The 17,184-nt window shown below is 37.1% G+C and overlaps 1 protein-coding gene across 1 annotated transcript in view; it reads left to right on the plus strand.

Annotated features, from left to right (window-relative positions):
• The window catches only part of SLC27A6 (solute carrier family 27 member 6), a 51,282-nt gene that overhangs the window by 22,532 nt on the left and 11,566 nt on the right, over positions 1-17,184 (plus strand). Inside the window, exon 5 of the mRNA XM_010981055.3 lies at positions 12,903-13,097. Coding sequence (XP_010979357.2) covers positions 12,903-13,097 — 195 coding nt within the window. The remainder of the gene's footprint in view (positions 1-12,902; positions 13,098-17,184) is intronic.

Genomic DNA, 17,184 nt, shown 5'->3' on the forward strand with positions numbered 1-17,184 from the left:
TTAAAGCCCTATTGACATTTATTTAATATAAATCTTTTAAAGAAAGCAAAACCACATATTCTCTAAATGTATTCAGATTTGTTGGCAATCTCAGGGTAAGTAACATAGTCCAAAGGAGACTTACCTGCAGGCAGAAGGCACAGTCTGAATTGAGTGTTTATATGTAGTTGCATAAAAACGTCCTAGGGTTGACTTTCCGTGGCTGGAAGCACTTATCCAGCCCCCACCCAAACCCATCTTTTTTCTCTTTTTAAAAATTCCAGTTACAAAAATTCCCTTGGCATAAACATTGGATGTGCCTCAAACTGCTGGCAGCAGCACAGTTCTTTTTTTTTTTTTTTAAAGCCAAGGTACTGGCTCCCCTTGCTCATAGAGTTGGGGTAATTATCCTTTTCCTCTGCGGCTAGGAAAGCAGCTCTTCCCCCACTCTCTAATCGTCCAGATATTCTACCTGACTGAAGACCATCATACGTTTTCTCATTGGGTCTAGTTCTATATTTTCTTAGTATTAATTCTGCACTTAATATGAGTCAGTGAGGAATGTGGTTAAACTCTAGACATCAGTGATCCTCTAGGATATCCTGCTGCAGGATTTAATCTGATTTAAATAACTACCATACCTAGGGAATTATCTGAGAATAGGATCATATGCGACGGTCGTTCATTCATATAAGTAAAATTGTAGGTGTGGGTATACAGGGGCACACAAGACAAACAAAACCCCTTTTCTCATGTAACTTACACTCTGGTTTGAGGAGAGAGGAAATACACCAGCAAACATGTGCAGAAAAGTGATTACAGATAATGACAGGTATTTTGAATAAAAAAAACAAAAACAAAAAACACCGGTTGAAGTGATGGAGACCTGTGAGTGGTGGGAGTGGGGCATTGCCAGTTAGACTGAGTGGTTGGGAAGAACAATGCAGTGGTTCCAGAGAATAAAATTTCCAGCAGGGGAGACTGAATGATGCTGACTTACCCTAGATCTCCGAAGCTTATGTATTTATTTTACTAGTTATGTTTTAAATGGGTCTGAAAACAGTCACAGACTAAGGGCATTGGCATTACTTGTCCCAAATTCATTACATTACTATTTATTTATTTTTTTCCTGTTGAAAGTGGGTATATTAAAAAGGTTCTATTGAACATGTTTTTGTTTTCTTAGTTTCTATGTAATTTCAAGTGTTTTGTCATTATCTTTTCTCCATTCCACATCTTGTGAAAGATACAGTTTCTCAAAGCATTAAGCTTTGGAAACTTTTCTCATCATACTTAGAGACCTCTAAGGAATCATGTTTTTAAATTAATGTGAGTTTTAATTGTTATTTTGATGTTCTGATTTAGTTCCATCACCATTGTCTTCTCTGCAGCACTCAGAACAATTCATTTTGTGTCTAAGACCTAGTTGTTTAAGATATTTATACTTTTTTTATTCTTTCTTTTCTCTAAATATTTGAAACATATTATTACACGGTTGAGAAAATCAGCTGTCTTTTAGAACCTTTATTTTCTTAAATAAATCAAGGTGTGTTTACTATACTGATATTAGATATGAAAGCATTTAGAAAAGTTGACAACGAAGCAGAACCTTTGTTTTTGCTTAGAAACTACAAATATAGAAAAAATGAGGGACTAAGACAAGAAATAGTTATTAACAACCTAAATGTTAGTAGAATTAGGAGGGAATTAATGTCTGGAAAGTTTTAGAACTGTGTGTATATTAAAGGCTTTTAATAAGTGATAAAATTTTAATGCTTAATGATTCAAATTTCATGGGGAGTGGTACATGTAAAATATACACATCTTTTTCTGTCTATCTGCTTATACTTTTCACGCTGCCATTCCCGTTTAGAATACGCACATCCCTTGTTTGTCAAATTTCCCACCACATGTAGCTTTATGTGAAAAGTCCTCAGGTAGTGTATTGGTTGTGGAATCAAAAGACGCAGGCTCGATTTCAAGCTCTTGCTGTGTGAATTTCTGCTGGTCCCTTATCTTTGAGCCATAGTTCTGGTCTTTATATAAAAAGAGGTAACAATCTGTACTTCTTCTAATTTGACCCTTGATTCTCACCATCCAGTTATGAGATATGTGTGAAAAACTGTAAACTGGGGAGCCCACTACAAATGAAAGTATTTTATTTTCAAATGGAACGTGGTAATGTTTTCCACAAATTTCATTGTAAAATTGGAGTAATTTTTGTGGTGTTAAAAAATAATTGGCTAATAAATCTCATAATTGGCTAATAAATCTCACATGACATTGATTGCAAAAGTCAATTTAGATCATGATGACTTTAAAATAAAACTGTAATAATATTAACATATTAACAATTTTATGATAAACTTGGCACCACAGAAATTAGAAATAAAAATATAAAATCAGAAACTCTGAAAATATTAGGCCTGTTTCCTGTTGGGTTATATACTGTTGTTACTATAAGTGTGGTATGTTAGGATGTGGGGCATGAGGAGGCTGTGTCCCAGGTCTCGGTTGAGCCCCTGGGACATGCCCCGCTAAGTGTGGGTCCTTCGCTTCGCGCAGGAAAGAATTCAAGAGTGAGCCACAGTTGAGTGAAGGTAGATTTATTCAGAGAGCTACATTGAAAGGCAAGAGAAAGGCCACGAGGTGTGGGGGTTGGGTGCTCAGATTAAAAGTAGGTACACACTCCATAGACAGAGTGCTGGACGTCTCTGAAGAGGGAGAGAGAGGGGCGCCCTCGAGGCGCCACGTTGCTGGGTTTTATGGGCTTGGTGGCTTCATATGCTAATAAGTGGAAGGACCAGTCTAAGTAGCCTGGGGAAAGGGCTGGGATTCCCAGGAAGTTGGCCATTTCCCACTCTTTGACCTTTTGTGGCTAGTGTTGGGATTGCCATGGCGCCTGTGGGCGTGTTATTCACCATGTTAGTATATTACAGTGGGTGTATAATGAAGCTCAAGATCTGCTAGAAGTTAAATCTCTCATCATCCTGAGCCTCAAGGCCTACTGGGGGTTGAATCTTTCACCATTCTGGTGTTAACTGCTGTGGCATTCCTTGGATGGCTGTGCCCTGCCCCCTTCCTGTCTCAGCTCAGATGTTGAGACTGATGATGCCACACGTGCATCAGGAGAATCTGAACAAGTTATTTACTCACATAATGAGGCTTTCTGGGGAGAACAGGGCAGGGTCCCAGGCAGGTCCAAAAATGACTTACGAGAGCAGGGAAAGAGACTGGTTCAGCTTTTATTGTGGTAAGGGGGTGACACTGAAGTGAGGGGTCTTGTGCACACGGAGCTGCTAGTGTGCTTTGAATTTCCTGTTGGTGCCAGAGGAAGGAGCACTGGGCCTTCTCAGTAGCTTACCCAGATACAGGGCAGAGAAAAAAAGGGGAGTCTGGGGTGGGGCTTGAAAGCTGTCAGCTGTCAAACATCGAGAATGGAGTTAGACTCATGACAGTGTTTGTCTCCTAGTCTCCTTTCACTGCTTTGTTTCCTTCTTAGGACTTATTACTCCATTCCATATTTTATAGATAATTTTTTTCTTTATTCTCTTTCAATCTCCCTCACTCCTGATGATTATATAGTTCCAGGAAAGCAGAGAGTTTATCTTTTTATCTAAAGTTATATCCTCAGTACTAAGAATGCTGCCTAACACAGAGATGCTCAATAAAAATTTGTTGAATTATTTTTAAAAAAATAAGACAACAGATGTAATGAGACCGGTTGCTGGGGTACTTACATGTTCATGACCAGCACTGTCTTCCCCTAGTCCCTGACCTGCAAGGGAAGCTCAGTTTCAATCAGAAAGTCAGAGTTCCTGGAGAGGACAGAGTCCCATGAAAGAGTCTGGATGAATCGAGGTTGGCCTCGTGACTTGGAGGGTGTCAGGCCATTGCTGCCCCCAGCTCAAGCAGAAAGTCTCTTGCTAATGGTCTGCTGCACTTTCCAGAAGATTAATGAGTGACTCGTGCTAGTTGTGGCCCAGGTGACCCTTTTCCTGGGTTTTCAGAGAAGATCAACACCCTTTTATGTCTGCATAGCATTTTTTTTAGGTTGATTAACAGAGTCATTTGGGTTAAAGCCAAGTTTTGCAGACACTTGGAGCTGGTCTTTCTCTGCAAGGCACAGTGTCTCTGATCTGAAGCATCACTCTCCTCCCACTTCCAGCTCTGCCCAGAGCTGCCAGGGTAGAGATCACCCTTGCAAAGTAAGTGGTCTGAAAATGGTAATCCTGTTTACATTACTGTTACATCCAGGAAATGAGTTTGAAATAAGCTCACGATGTGGTTGCTTTCTGCAGTAACATTTGAGATCACAGAGGTCTCTCCTAGCTGCTATTTATGACTTAAAATGGTTTGCTGAACTGGTGACCGTCACATCTGAAACCGTGGCCTGCCCCGACCCAGACTGGAAAGGCAACTCGATGAAGACTTCTAGGCGTAGCGGAGTCCGCACTGTCCTAGCCTCACAGGCCTCTCCTTTTAAGTCCTCTCAGGTCCTTTCTCAAGAGTCCCCCGCCCTCTCCCCCATCATTCCTTTCCTGCTTCGGTATACAGCTCTGCAATTTTGTGCCTCTTTTCCTGTCTCACAATTCTCTGGTATCCTGTTTGCAGTTCAGGTTACTTTGTCTCTCTTCCGTGATACCCGCTGGGCTGGCTCCCTGTATTTTTCCAGTGTATTATATTGAAGTGTCTGTGAAGGAGGCAAACTGTTGGGATGTGTAGTGTTTCTTCTTATCACAGGGGGTGTGTGGGTGTGATACACGTGCATGTGTAATTATCAGTGGATTTTCGGAAGAAGAGGTCTATGGCTAAATAGAGTCAGGATGGAAGAATCATAATCCCTAGCTTGTGTTATTATATAGTTTGGATGATCCTCCAGGAATTAGACCATATTTTGGTGCATTAAGCAGCGAGTTATCCAGCCCTGAAGGCAGAAATGATTTGCCTCTTTGTTTTCACTTTGAATTGATGTTTCTTTTTTGTCTCTCCCTCTATCAGCAGCCAGTCTGTTTCCTGAGAAATCAAGGTTGATACAGAATTACCTGTACTGAAGCAGAGCTTCCAGAGTTTCACTTTTCACAGGCATTAAAGAGGCTATTCAGCCCGGGTATGTTATAGATTCTCTGAGTAGGATTAAGCACATGTTCTGGAAGAAAGAGGCTTTGTTTGTAAGGAGCATTGTTAGAGACCTGCCTGTTTCAGCAAATGAACAAATAAATCTGTGCCTGGGTAGGAGGTAACTATAGTTCACTGCCTTGAATATAGCAACTCAACAGACACTGTTGGGAAGCAGCTCCCAAAGGACGTTCTGAAGGAACGAGAGCTTTGGTGCAAATAAATTCACGTGGCTCCTTCACTGGTATAAGCGCATCATTTTGATACGTGGCGCAGAAAGCCAGAGGGAAGTCGGTCTCCTGAGATCCGTGACCCTAGGATCTCCACAGTAAAAGCTCTGACTCATTCAGCACATTCGCTCTTAAATTTCAAACAGGATTTTGAAAGGCTGAGGATGAAACAAGTCCTTTCTGTGTACTGTGAAATGGCTTACTCTGTGTGTGTGTGCAGGTGGACACGCAGGTTTTGATTGCTTCCTGTTACTGAAAGCGTGCTTGGCGAAATACAGCAGGAACTTCTGAGGGTTTGCAAGCTGATTTTCTCCCCCCCCCCCCTTCCTTCCTGATTAAAATGAGATAATACTGCAATGTGGACATAGGGGCGAGAGCATATTCACTCCGTTGCTTCTCCTGATTTGACTGAAAATGTGTTTTTGGTTCCCGTCCCGCACTCTGGATTTCTCAGTCTCTCTCTGCCTTGGTTTTGGTTCTGCTTATTTGCATGTGTCTCTTTCTGTGTATCTCAGTGCCATTGTCTCTGCAGCTGGGTGTCCATGTTCATGTGTCTCCATGTGTATCTGTGTTTAGTTTATCCCTCCCTCCCTTCCTTCCTTTCCTTCTTTCTTTCTTTCTGCCTTTCTTTCTGTGTGTGTGTGTGTATGTGTGTGTGTGTGTGTGTGTGTGTGTGTTTGTGTGTGTGTGTGTCTGCGGGGAGTGGGTAGAGAGAATCTCTGTGCCTGCATCTTTGTCTCTGTATCTCACTCTCAGTGTGTGATGTGGATCTCTGTCTCTGTGAACGGGTCTCACTTTGCATCCTTACGTTAAGTGTGTGTGAGTTTCGGCATCTCTGAGTAACTCCATGTTTCTCTCACATGGGGGTCCTTCTCAGCTGCTGCGTATGTCACTCTGTTTATGTGCATCTGTTTCACTCTGTCCGTTTCTCTGTTTTGTTCCTGTTCTCTCTCACTTCCTTTCACTTTCACTCTTTCCTGCTGTCTCTCCTGCTCTCTCTGACTCTCCATCTCTTTGTCTCTCTCTGTTCCTTAGTCTCTGCCACTCTGTGTGTTTCTCTGTGTGTAGATGTTATATACTCATTCATTCATTTACTGGTACCTGTATTATGCCTACTCTCCTCATTCCATTCCCAACACAGCTTAGATGTCCAGTGACATATAGGTAGTAACCTCAAAAGTCAGAAAGAATGAAAAGGAATAAGAATTTGTTATAAAGAATTTTTGAGGGGACTTACAGACCAAGAGGAGATTTTAAAGTACGTGGACATTAGGGAGATTTTGTTGTATTTGGATGAAGCACTGCTTGACTCACAAGAACTTCAAAATGGACATACATGTAACTAGTAACCTCAGACCCTACTCCCAATTCCCATTTTTTCCAGGGTTACTTTTTAAGGCTCCTTTTGCCAATCGTGATGATCTTTTCTTCCTCATGTTTGTCTTTCTGCTGATCCTCCTTTTCTGGTACTCTGACCATAAGCTGGTTCCCCCCTCATATCACCTTTCATCTGGACCACTTCGGCTGCTGTCCTTGACTCCTGCCAGTCTCCCCGTCTGCCGTGCCGGTTGGTGCCTGGTTAATATTGTCAATTCTTTGGGCTCTGCCTGATGCCCTCCCTTGGCTTCCGTTCTTTCAGGGTCTCCAAAAGAGCTTCACATCAATAGCTGGGTAGCCTTTTTACAAAGATTCATCTGACCAATATTTTGCCCACCTACCAATATGATCAATGTGCAGAAGCAGCTCTTCACCTGCTTAATAAGTAAAACCAAATCCCAGTTATTTCCTGTGAAATGAAGCCCTTCTTAAGAAAGAAACATAAAATGACCTTACGTGAGAATCTGAATGAGGAAATTTAATGAACCAGTATTTGTAGCACTGGTGCATTCTCCAGCTAACCAGGTGGTGCATAATGTGTGTTAATGTGAAGAAGCTGTTGCCTTTTAGACTTTATTTATAATTTAGGGCAGAGATCAGCAAGGATTTTCTGTAAAGCACCACTTTAGTACATATCAGGCTTTGTGGATCATACTGTCTCTGTCACAGCTACTTAATTCTGCCACTGTATTGCAAAAGCGACGATAAACAATTCATTTAAGTGGGTTGACAGTGTTCTAATAAAGCTTTATTTACAAAAACAGAAACTAGGCTGGATTTGTACCCTGCGGGCTATAGTTTACTAATCCTTGATTAAACCTTATGATAATATCTTACTGTGTATTTTATATATATATTAGGTAAAATTTCCATTCCTGTGAGAACTAGTTTTTAAAGCTTTTAATTAGCTAATTAATTAATTTTCTCTGTCTCTTTCCCCATATATGTATATGCATATGTATGTGTGTGTATGCCAAAACTAACTTTTGATTATCTTTTGATTTTGTTGCAAAACTTTATATAATTTTTATATTAATATTATAGAAAGAAGTAATATGATTTTCATATGTATATATTTCCATGCGCATAATTTTAATCATAGATTATATCTCAGTAAACTGTAAAATATCCCTTTATATCCCTTATGTCAATTGTATCATTCATATTTTATTCTTTTAGGAGTGCTTGTGTTTGGATTCTCAGTTATCTTTTAAAGGAAGATTTTAGAGAATTGTTTAAAAGTAATTTGTGTACATGTGCTTACTGAATTAGCTTAAAGATGTTTGTAAAATTTTAGGACCTTCTATTTGTAAGTCTTTGGATAAGTACAGATGAATAAATTTAAAATTAAAGCTTTCAGGGAGGGCGTAGCTCAGTGGTAGAGTGCATGCCTTGCATGCACGAGGTCCTGGATTCGATCTCCAGTCCCTCCATTAAAAAGTAAATAAATAAGTAAACAAACCTAATTATCTCCCCCCAACAAATAAGTAAATAAATAAAATTAAGCTTTCATGAAGTCTAAATTAGCCGTAAATGAGACAAATTATTATATGAAATTTTAAAAGTTATGCCTTTCTCACAGAGTTAATTCTAGAGGAATATAGTAGTTAAATGTAAAGAAGAAAACAATAAAATAATCTGTCAATTTTTTTGGCTATGGGATGCAAAAGGAGATTTTTAGTCATAGGTAGAAATGTTAAGAAGAGAAAGGAATAATATAGTTAATTATAAAAATAAACACACTGAATAAAAATATTAAAAACAAAAATCAATTAAAACAAATACTATTAAAATAGTGTTAACTTATTGATACATCATATTACAAGCATTCAACTTGCCTAAAATCAAAGAAAAACAAAGTAAATACATAAAAATACATTGCTTATCAAATTAGTGAAGTTTTTAATTAAACAAAATTCTTTAGTTCTAGTGTATTGAGGAGATATGATGTAAATAGGATGCCCTTTGTATACAACAATTTGGTAACAAAGTCCTAAAAAAATTTACAACTATTAGCTTCTTCCAGGAACACATGCTAATGTGATGCAAAGATTTATAGACAGGATATTCACTTAGTATTACTTATAAGGGTAAATATTTGAAAATAATGTGGCTATCTAAAAATAGATACTGGTAAATAGTGTTATAATGATCTGATAATTATAAAAATAGGTAAATTCGTGTTTTTGAAATATAGGATCTAAGAGCCTAGAACAGTGTTTATAAAATAAAATACATAGCTCTACACAGAGTGTGATTATTATTCTTCTTGTGTGTATGAATATATAAAATAATAATGTTGATGTAGCAGGATTACAGATTATTTTTATTTCTTTTTTTTTTTTTTTGTATTTTCCAAAGTTTCTATGATGTGCATGCATTCCAACATCAGAAGAACTACGCATTCTCTTTTCCCCCACATGCTGAATAATGAATCAGCTGATCTTTCCTCATACTCTCAAAGCATGATCTTTTAGGTTATTTTTTTTTTAAAGAGAGGAAAACAGAATAAAGATACCTTGAGAGTTATATAAATGGATTTGATGTTTCTAGGTAAAAGCCCCATCCTAGTTGTGATCATTTTATTTTCTATACTAGTTGAATCATTTTTGGATGAATATTTATTCTTATGTAGTAAGCTTTTATAGCTATAGCCCACACAGGTTAAAGCCTCTGGAATTTGATTTGTAAACCACCGTCTTGGTTTTCCAGAGTATGCCAGCACATTTTATAAATAATGATACTTGCTAAAACTCATCTCTGACCTGAGAAGTATCCAAGAGTCATGCCATATAAAAGACTGTTCTCTGTTCAAGCAGAGTAAACCCTAAGATTTGTAGTGCTGTTGTTTTACATAGGGAAATGGCAGTGGAAAATCCAGGAGCCAGTTGCGTGCCAGACAGGCAGTACTGGACATGCTCATAGGAGATGGGAACCCGGACAGAACTGCTCAGGGTTATATTTAGTGGTAGAAAAGAATCCTTTGTCTTGGAAGGAGCTGCTCTGGTTGAGTAAGTTTCTTCTTCCTTCTGTGAGATATTTACCTTGAACCCCATTGCTGTGGGCCTAAGGAAGACAGCAAGTCAGAGTGTTAATTCCGATGTATCCACAGTCTTGACTGTCTCTTATTTTATTTTTTAAATTCATTTTTATTTTATTAACTTAGTACCTTTATAGTTTAAAAAAAATCAAATGGTGCTCTCAAAATAAACATTACCCCCCCACACACCTCTATCAATACTTGGTCTCTAGGGGTCAGCATCTTTAATTATTTTAAGATATTTCGGGTTATTATTTACTTACATACTTCTCATTAAAATACGTATGTTAGTGTTTCTTCATTTTTCAGTTTTCACTGTCATCCACCTGGCTTCCTACTTATATATTCACATATATTTATTTCTTGTTTCCTCTGCGGCACAAGTATAATTATGATCACTTAAAAATATGTTGATAATCAATTTTTCAATTATCAAAATTATAGCATATACATTTTATTCATAGCTGACACAGAATGTATTCAAAATATAATAGCTGTGTTTAACATTTTATTCATGGTAACAATTGACTTTTTAAAATTTTGCTTTCTAAATGCCTTTCTAAATGACTAATTCACCTCAAACACTCTATCATAGCTGAAATTTCTCAGTATGACTTAACAGTACTTCAAGTGTTTTTAATCAATTTTATTTATTTAGAAAAAATATTCCTCCTGGATATCATACAGAATCAGTCATTGTCCTACCAAAGGTGAACAATATTCTCACTTCTTCCTCTATAGATTACTTTGGCTCTGAGGTCTCACCATTTAGTATTCAGACTTTCCTTTAACTCTTCTGTTTTCAGTAGATTCTTCAACCCGAAATGGTGTCTGGTTGGACTTCCCCAGAGAGTGAGTCTCCAGTATTTGGCCAGTGTGTTGAGAAGGCAGAAACCCCCACGTGCATTGTGTGTATTAGAGGTGCCACTGCTTCTTAAACCAATTTCCAACCAAGCCTTCTGCCTTCCTCATTCTTTTGATGCTTCCTTGATACTCTGAGGAGCAGGTGTTGTGCTCCCAACTGCAGGCTTAATATTTGGAATTATCCACTCTGCTTAGTCACATGCCTCTGTCTAGACGCTGTTCAGATTCCAAAATCACCTTTCATTCCCATTCTTTTTGTTTTTGCGAGTTAATAGATTAAAATCTTTCCTTTAAGACTGAGATGGAGTAGAGATAAAGAATGTGTGTATTGGATTGTTTCTAATTGTTAACGTCAGGGGCATTGATTTCTCTATTGTAATTGCTGATTTATTATTGTTTCTTGTTATTTTGTATTACTTTTGTAAGGATGGAAGTACTTCAGAGGGAATCATGGTTTACCATGACTGAGCTGATAATATAGTCTTACTCTAATTTTTATTGAAGTATAATGACATAAAATACTATATTAGTTTCAGGTGTACAACATAGTGATTCAATATTGGTATATATTACAAATTAATCACCAAAATGTCTAATTAATAACCATCACCATACATAGCTGCAAATTTTCTTTGATTTCTTGTGATGAGAATTTTTAAGATTTTCAGTTGACCCTTGAAGAACACAAGTTTGAACTGCTTGGATCCACTTATACACAAATTTTTTTTTTAATAGTGAATATCACAGTACTACATGATCTATACTTCTTTGAATCGCAGATGTGGAACTTGGTATACTGAGGGTCAACTGTAAGTTATAGACAGATTTTCTGCTGTGTGGAGGGTCCTTGCCCCTGATTCCTATGGTTATTCGAGGGCCAACTCTACTCTCTTAGCAACTTTCAAATATGCAGTACAGCATTGTTGATCATAGTCACCATGCTGTATGTTATATCCTCATGACTTATTTATTTTGTAACTGGGAGTTTGTACCTCATGACCCTTTTCACCCATTTTTGGCTATTCCCCACCCTGTCCCTGGTAACCACCAATATGTTCTGTGTTCAGGGTTGGGGTTTTTCTTGTTGTTGGTTTTTTTTTTTTAGATGCCACATATAAGTGAGATCATATAGTATTTGTCTTTTTCTGACTTATTTCACTTAGCAAAATGCCCTTAGGGTCTAAGCATGGTGTCACTAAAGGCAAGATTTCATTCTTTTTATGGATGAATAATATTCCATTATGTATATATACTACCTTTTCTTTATTCATTCATCTATTGATGGACATTTATGTTGCTTCCATATCTAGGCTACTGTAAATAATGCTGCAGTGAAAAATGGGGTGTGTGTATCTTTTAGAATTAGTGTTTCTGTTTTCTTCAGATAACTATCCAGGAGTGGAATTACTGGATCATATAATAGTTCTAGTTTTAACTTCTTGAGGAGCCTCTAAACTGTTTTCCATGGTGGCTGCGCCAATTTGCATTCCCACCAGCAGTGCACAAGGGTTCCATTTTCTCCACATCCTCACTAGCACTTGTTATTTCTTGTCTTTTTGATAATAGCCATTCTGACAGGTATGAGGTTCTACTTTTTCATTAGAATATAATTCATGTTAATTAACATCATGCTTATCAAATACAGAATAAAATATAGTTCTATTTTGTCCTTTAATTCTAAAAGATGAGAATATTGTACATTCAAAAATAATAGTAACAAATAGTTGTAACATTTGCAAGCCCAATGTTATGGTGAGTAGATGACCTCAGTTTATTGTGTCCCATGTGCTCAGCAATGCGCTTAACTGTATACTGCAGTGTACAAGTGAGATAGGGATGGTCATCAGTTTTTGCAGATGAGCAAACTGAGAATCAGAATGGTATTCAGAGTATTTATTCAGCCTCTGGGTCAAAATTATATGTGTAATAAAGGATGGAGCTGAGACCACAAACTCAAGTGCATTGTTAAATTTTTTAAAGGAATGCTTTTTTCCCCAAAATATATTCTCTTCCTTATGTGATCTTTACCAAAATAAGGCTTCAGTAAGTCATCTGGAATTTAGGAGGCTATTTTGCCAGATACAGGAAAATAAAAGCTTTATTACTCTGGTCCAGTGTTAGTTTCATGAGCTTTAGACACAGTTCTGCAGCTGACTTACATATTTTTTTTATTTCCTGTCCATTATTGCACATATGCAACTTACTTCTGGATATCTGCCGTATATGTAATAGTAATGAAAAAAAATTGGCAACTAGAATTAATAAAATACAAGTAAAATCTTTTCTTCTAACAGAGAGAAGGAGAAAAGGATCACCGGGTGCGTTTGGCAATTGGAAATGGCATACGGAGTGATGTATGGAGAGAATTTTTAGACCGATTTGGAAATATTAAGATGTGTGAGCTTTATGGAGCTACTGAAGGAAACATTTATTTCATGAATCACACCGGGAAAATTGGAGCAGTCGGGAGAACGAATTTCCTTTACAAAGTATGTACAATATTTTCTTTACGAAAATAGAGGTCAGCTAACCTCTCCTCTAGACTTTGTGCTTGTAAATTATGGTGAATGTTATCACTTCTTTAAATTGAGAACTTTTATAAATAACATAGTGGCCTCTGGGTGAACTGTGGTGTCAGAGAGTGTGAAAACCTCAAGTATCTCCCATGTTTTCCTTCTGTAAAATGGGAATAATGATACCTAATTCTTTTGTTCGGTTTTCAAATTTAAGTATACAATGTATAAACAGCAAGTGTAGGTCCTGGTGTGTATTAATTTGACTCTTTCCATTTTCCTTGAGTATTTTCAATCCACTACTTTACTTACCTTTCATTTTTACACCACTAAAATTATGTGTAGGCTTCTAACATATGGTTCCTTTAAAAACTATGTCAAGATAATCACTAAAATTTTAAAAGCATCCAAAAAAAATCACCTTCTTAGTAGTAAAAGATAGCTGATTTCTCAATAGCAGCCGTGAAAGACAGCAGATAGTGGACAGATATCGTCAACTGGCTTGGTGAAAATAATTATCAAAATAGAATTTATACTCAAAAATAGTATTTTTAAAGAGTAAAAGTGAACGTAAAGAACACAGTCTCAAGATTTGTATAGTAAAATTTATGTAATAATTTCAAAGGAACATAAGCAAACAAACCCAGGCTCACAGCAGGGTATTTTATTATAGCTCCTTCAGTATTTGGTAGAACAAGCAAAATAAATTTTTTTCAATGATATAGCATATTTGAATAATACAGTAAATAAACTACTTGAACTAATGATCATACGTAGGACACTGCATTTAAAACCTGCAGACTATCCAGTTTTTCAGGCATTTATGAAACATTCCCGAGGATTACAGGGCCACTTAGGGAATTCCAGCAAATTTCAAAGGACTGGATATACACGGGCACTGTTCTTTGACAGCCGTTTAATTAAGACAGAAACAAATGCTCTAAATGACTGCTAGGTTATATCCTATATATCTGGAAATAAAACATCTCTAAATTTCCATGAGCCAATGAAAAAAATCATAATAAAAATAGGAAAATAAATTTGAGCTGTATCGTAATGAAAATGTTACATTTCAAAACTTGTGGACTCAGATAAGAATAGCTGAAAATTAGTGAGCTAAATCTCCATTTCTATTAGTTAATTTAAAAAATGAAAGTAAACTCAAAGAAAATAAAAGGAAGAAAAGGATCAGGAGCATAAGTTAAAGGAAGAGAATAGAAACACTTAGCGAGGAATACCAAAGTAGATAAAAATTTCATTCTTGTAAAGAAATAGACACAAAGCTGGTACAAACGGCTATACTGTTTGAAAGTAAAGAAGGTGCAAACTCCTTTTATAATACATTCTTTGGGATTTTGATGGTCTTGTTAACATCTCAGAAATGCATCCACATTCTGAACAAAACTGATTTGAGGAAAGTCAGTGCTGATATTACTGAATTTTACATTCTTTACAGTTAATTTTCTCAATGCCTTGCACTGGTTCCATGAAAAATTTGGTATTCAGGTTAAAGCCTGTAGGTGAAGTTGAGTCGTTCCAAAGTAACCCTGCAATAAGAGTACAATGAAGATTTCTATTTTATATTACTGGCTTGACTTCCTTACAATTTTCTTAAGACTTCAATTCTCTATTAGACTCTAATTATGTCCATAATGCAAGAAGTCATGATTGCCTCCAATTTATTTGGAAAACTTCTGGTTTTCAGCTCATTTTGGATTTTTTTTCAGCTTGGAAATGAAAAAAAGAAACTCAGTATATGAATTCTAGTCTTTTATTGTTTAATTTGCATGTTATTTCATTACATAGAAGGTAATCAGAAAAAGTTGGACCAATAAATGTTTCACAGGTATGTGGGGAGATTTGATAAATTGTTAAATATAAAATTTAAACCCATTGTAGGCTTAACACTTACCATCTCAGGGAGAAATCAGCCTCTAAATGGGGACAGGATGTTAGAAGGGAAAGAAAAAGATGAGGCAGCAACAGAGAGTTCCTGTGACTTAAATGTCCTCCTTGTGTGCTATGCTTACTATTCAAATGCATGAAACGGAAGGGACGTATGTCCCAAAGATGCCCCCAAAGCAAACAGTATAACACATTTCATGACAATGCATTTGAGAGACAAATTCAGATAAAAGTTGCGGACTGTCTTCTTTTTTTCTACATCCAGAAATAGTAATTGGCAAGGAACAAAAATGAAATCCATGGAGGAAATTAAACTTGAAAAAAAGGGAGAAATGAATCTAAATAAAAAGCAGCTAAAAAAAAATGTGGATGTAAATCAAAATAATAAGTCCCCCCAAATGGCCAGGAAATGTTTAGAAAAATAATTTCCCATAGGTTCAAAAAATTGCAATAATATTCTTTTTAAAAGTAAGAGCTTAAAGGAAAGAAAAGTGCAAGGAAAACATAGATCAACAAAAGGGAAGTAGGCATACTCAACCCAAAGAAAAAAATAAAAGGGAAAAATGAAAATGTTACAGAGAGAGAAACCACAATGAAGGAATTAAAAAGAGCAAGACTGTGATCATTGATGGGATTAAGGGCTCCCACAAACACAGTGTAAAGAATAAGCAAATAATAATGTAAAATAAATTTCAAAGATAAATTTCCAAAACATAGACAGTGATCTGACATGTGCCTAATTCATGGTCCTGCAGGAAAAAAAAATTATTGGAAACTTAATAGAAGAGAACTTCATGAAAATAAAGACTTAAATCTTCAACAAAAGGGTACATTGTGTTCCATGAGGGTGGGGTGGGAAATAAGGAACAGACGATCAGCAGAAAATATATTCTGGTGAAATTACTGAACGTAAATTAAAGAGTCAGAAGGATATGTTAAAGCAGAAAAAGCATAGGATGTGCAAAGTGTAGAGTAAACTTGGGAAATGTCTCAGGTGTCTCTCAAAACAAACTCTATACACTCAAGGCCAAAAAAAAAGGGAAAGTAATGTTTTCATCTAAGAATTTTAGTTCTGACACAGTTGTTCTTCAAATATAAAGGCAATAAGTAGTTGTTCTCAAACTTTAAAGAAATCAGAGAATGTAATTCCCATGTATTTACAGGAATGTAATACTTCTTTATATTTACTGAATGAAATTTTCTGGTTGACCTGAAGATAAAGCAGAATGTTAAAGAATCGCCTTTGTTAAAATGTTTGATTTCATCAACTAAAGAGGATTGAACGACTCTGAATTATGTTTATTGATGGGATGGAAGTATACATCCTGACAATATAAAAATAATTATAACTAACAAAAATGGGGATTGGGTGGAGGGGTGGAGTATAAGTGCTAATTCTCTCATCTTTCATGGTAGTAAAACCATAGATACAAAGTAAAGTATGAGGCTTAATAAAAAGGCTCCTTTTCTTCACATTTTTATGGACTTCTTTGTCGTTAAGTAGGCATCTTTTAGGGACGAGGAAATTTAGCCGGCTGTGAGGCTAGGAAACACTCCACACAGGACTACCCTCGCTCTGACGTCACTCACAGTGTGGGAGTCCCCAAGACCACCTTCAGGTTTGATACTCACTAGGACTCACAAAACTCACTGAGAGCTGTTATATTTGTGTTCATTACATCTAAAGGATACAGATTAAAATCAGCCAAGGGAAGAAGCAATAGGGTAGAATCCAGGATGGGACCGAATGCAAGGCTCCTAGTTATCCTCTTCTGTGGAGCCAGGGCAGCACCCTTCTCCCAGAGCTGATGTGTGGCCATGCACATGGAGTAGCGCTGGCTCGGGAAGCTCGCCTCGCCTTGGTGTCCGGAGTCTTTCGGGGGCTCAATCACTTAAATCTTGTTGGCTGCCTCTGTGGCTGACTTCCATCTCCAGCCTCTCAGGAGGTCAAGCTGAGTGACTGCAGTCCCAGCTCTGCCCCTCCTTGACTTTTTTGACTTTGACAAGTCACTCTCTTCGGGATTCAAAGTCTTCTCCTGTATTAATGGAGGAAATGATTTTTGTGTTCCCTTTCCAACTTCTAAATTTACAAATCTGAATGTGCAGAGGCATACAGGTCCGTGTGGCAGCTCCGCAGGCCAGCGGGCACGGCCACAGA

The sequence above is a fragment of the Camelus dromedarius genome, chromosome 3 (assembly GCF_036321535.1).
Source record: "Camelus dromedarius isolate mCamDro1 chromosome 3, mCamDro1.pat, whole genome shotgun sequence".
NCBI lineage: Eukaryota > Metazoa > Chordata > Mammalia > Artiodactyla > Camelidae > Camelus > Camelus dromedarius.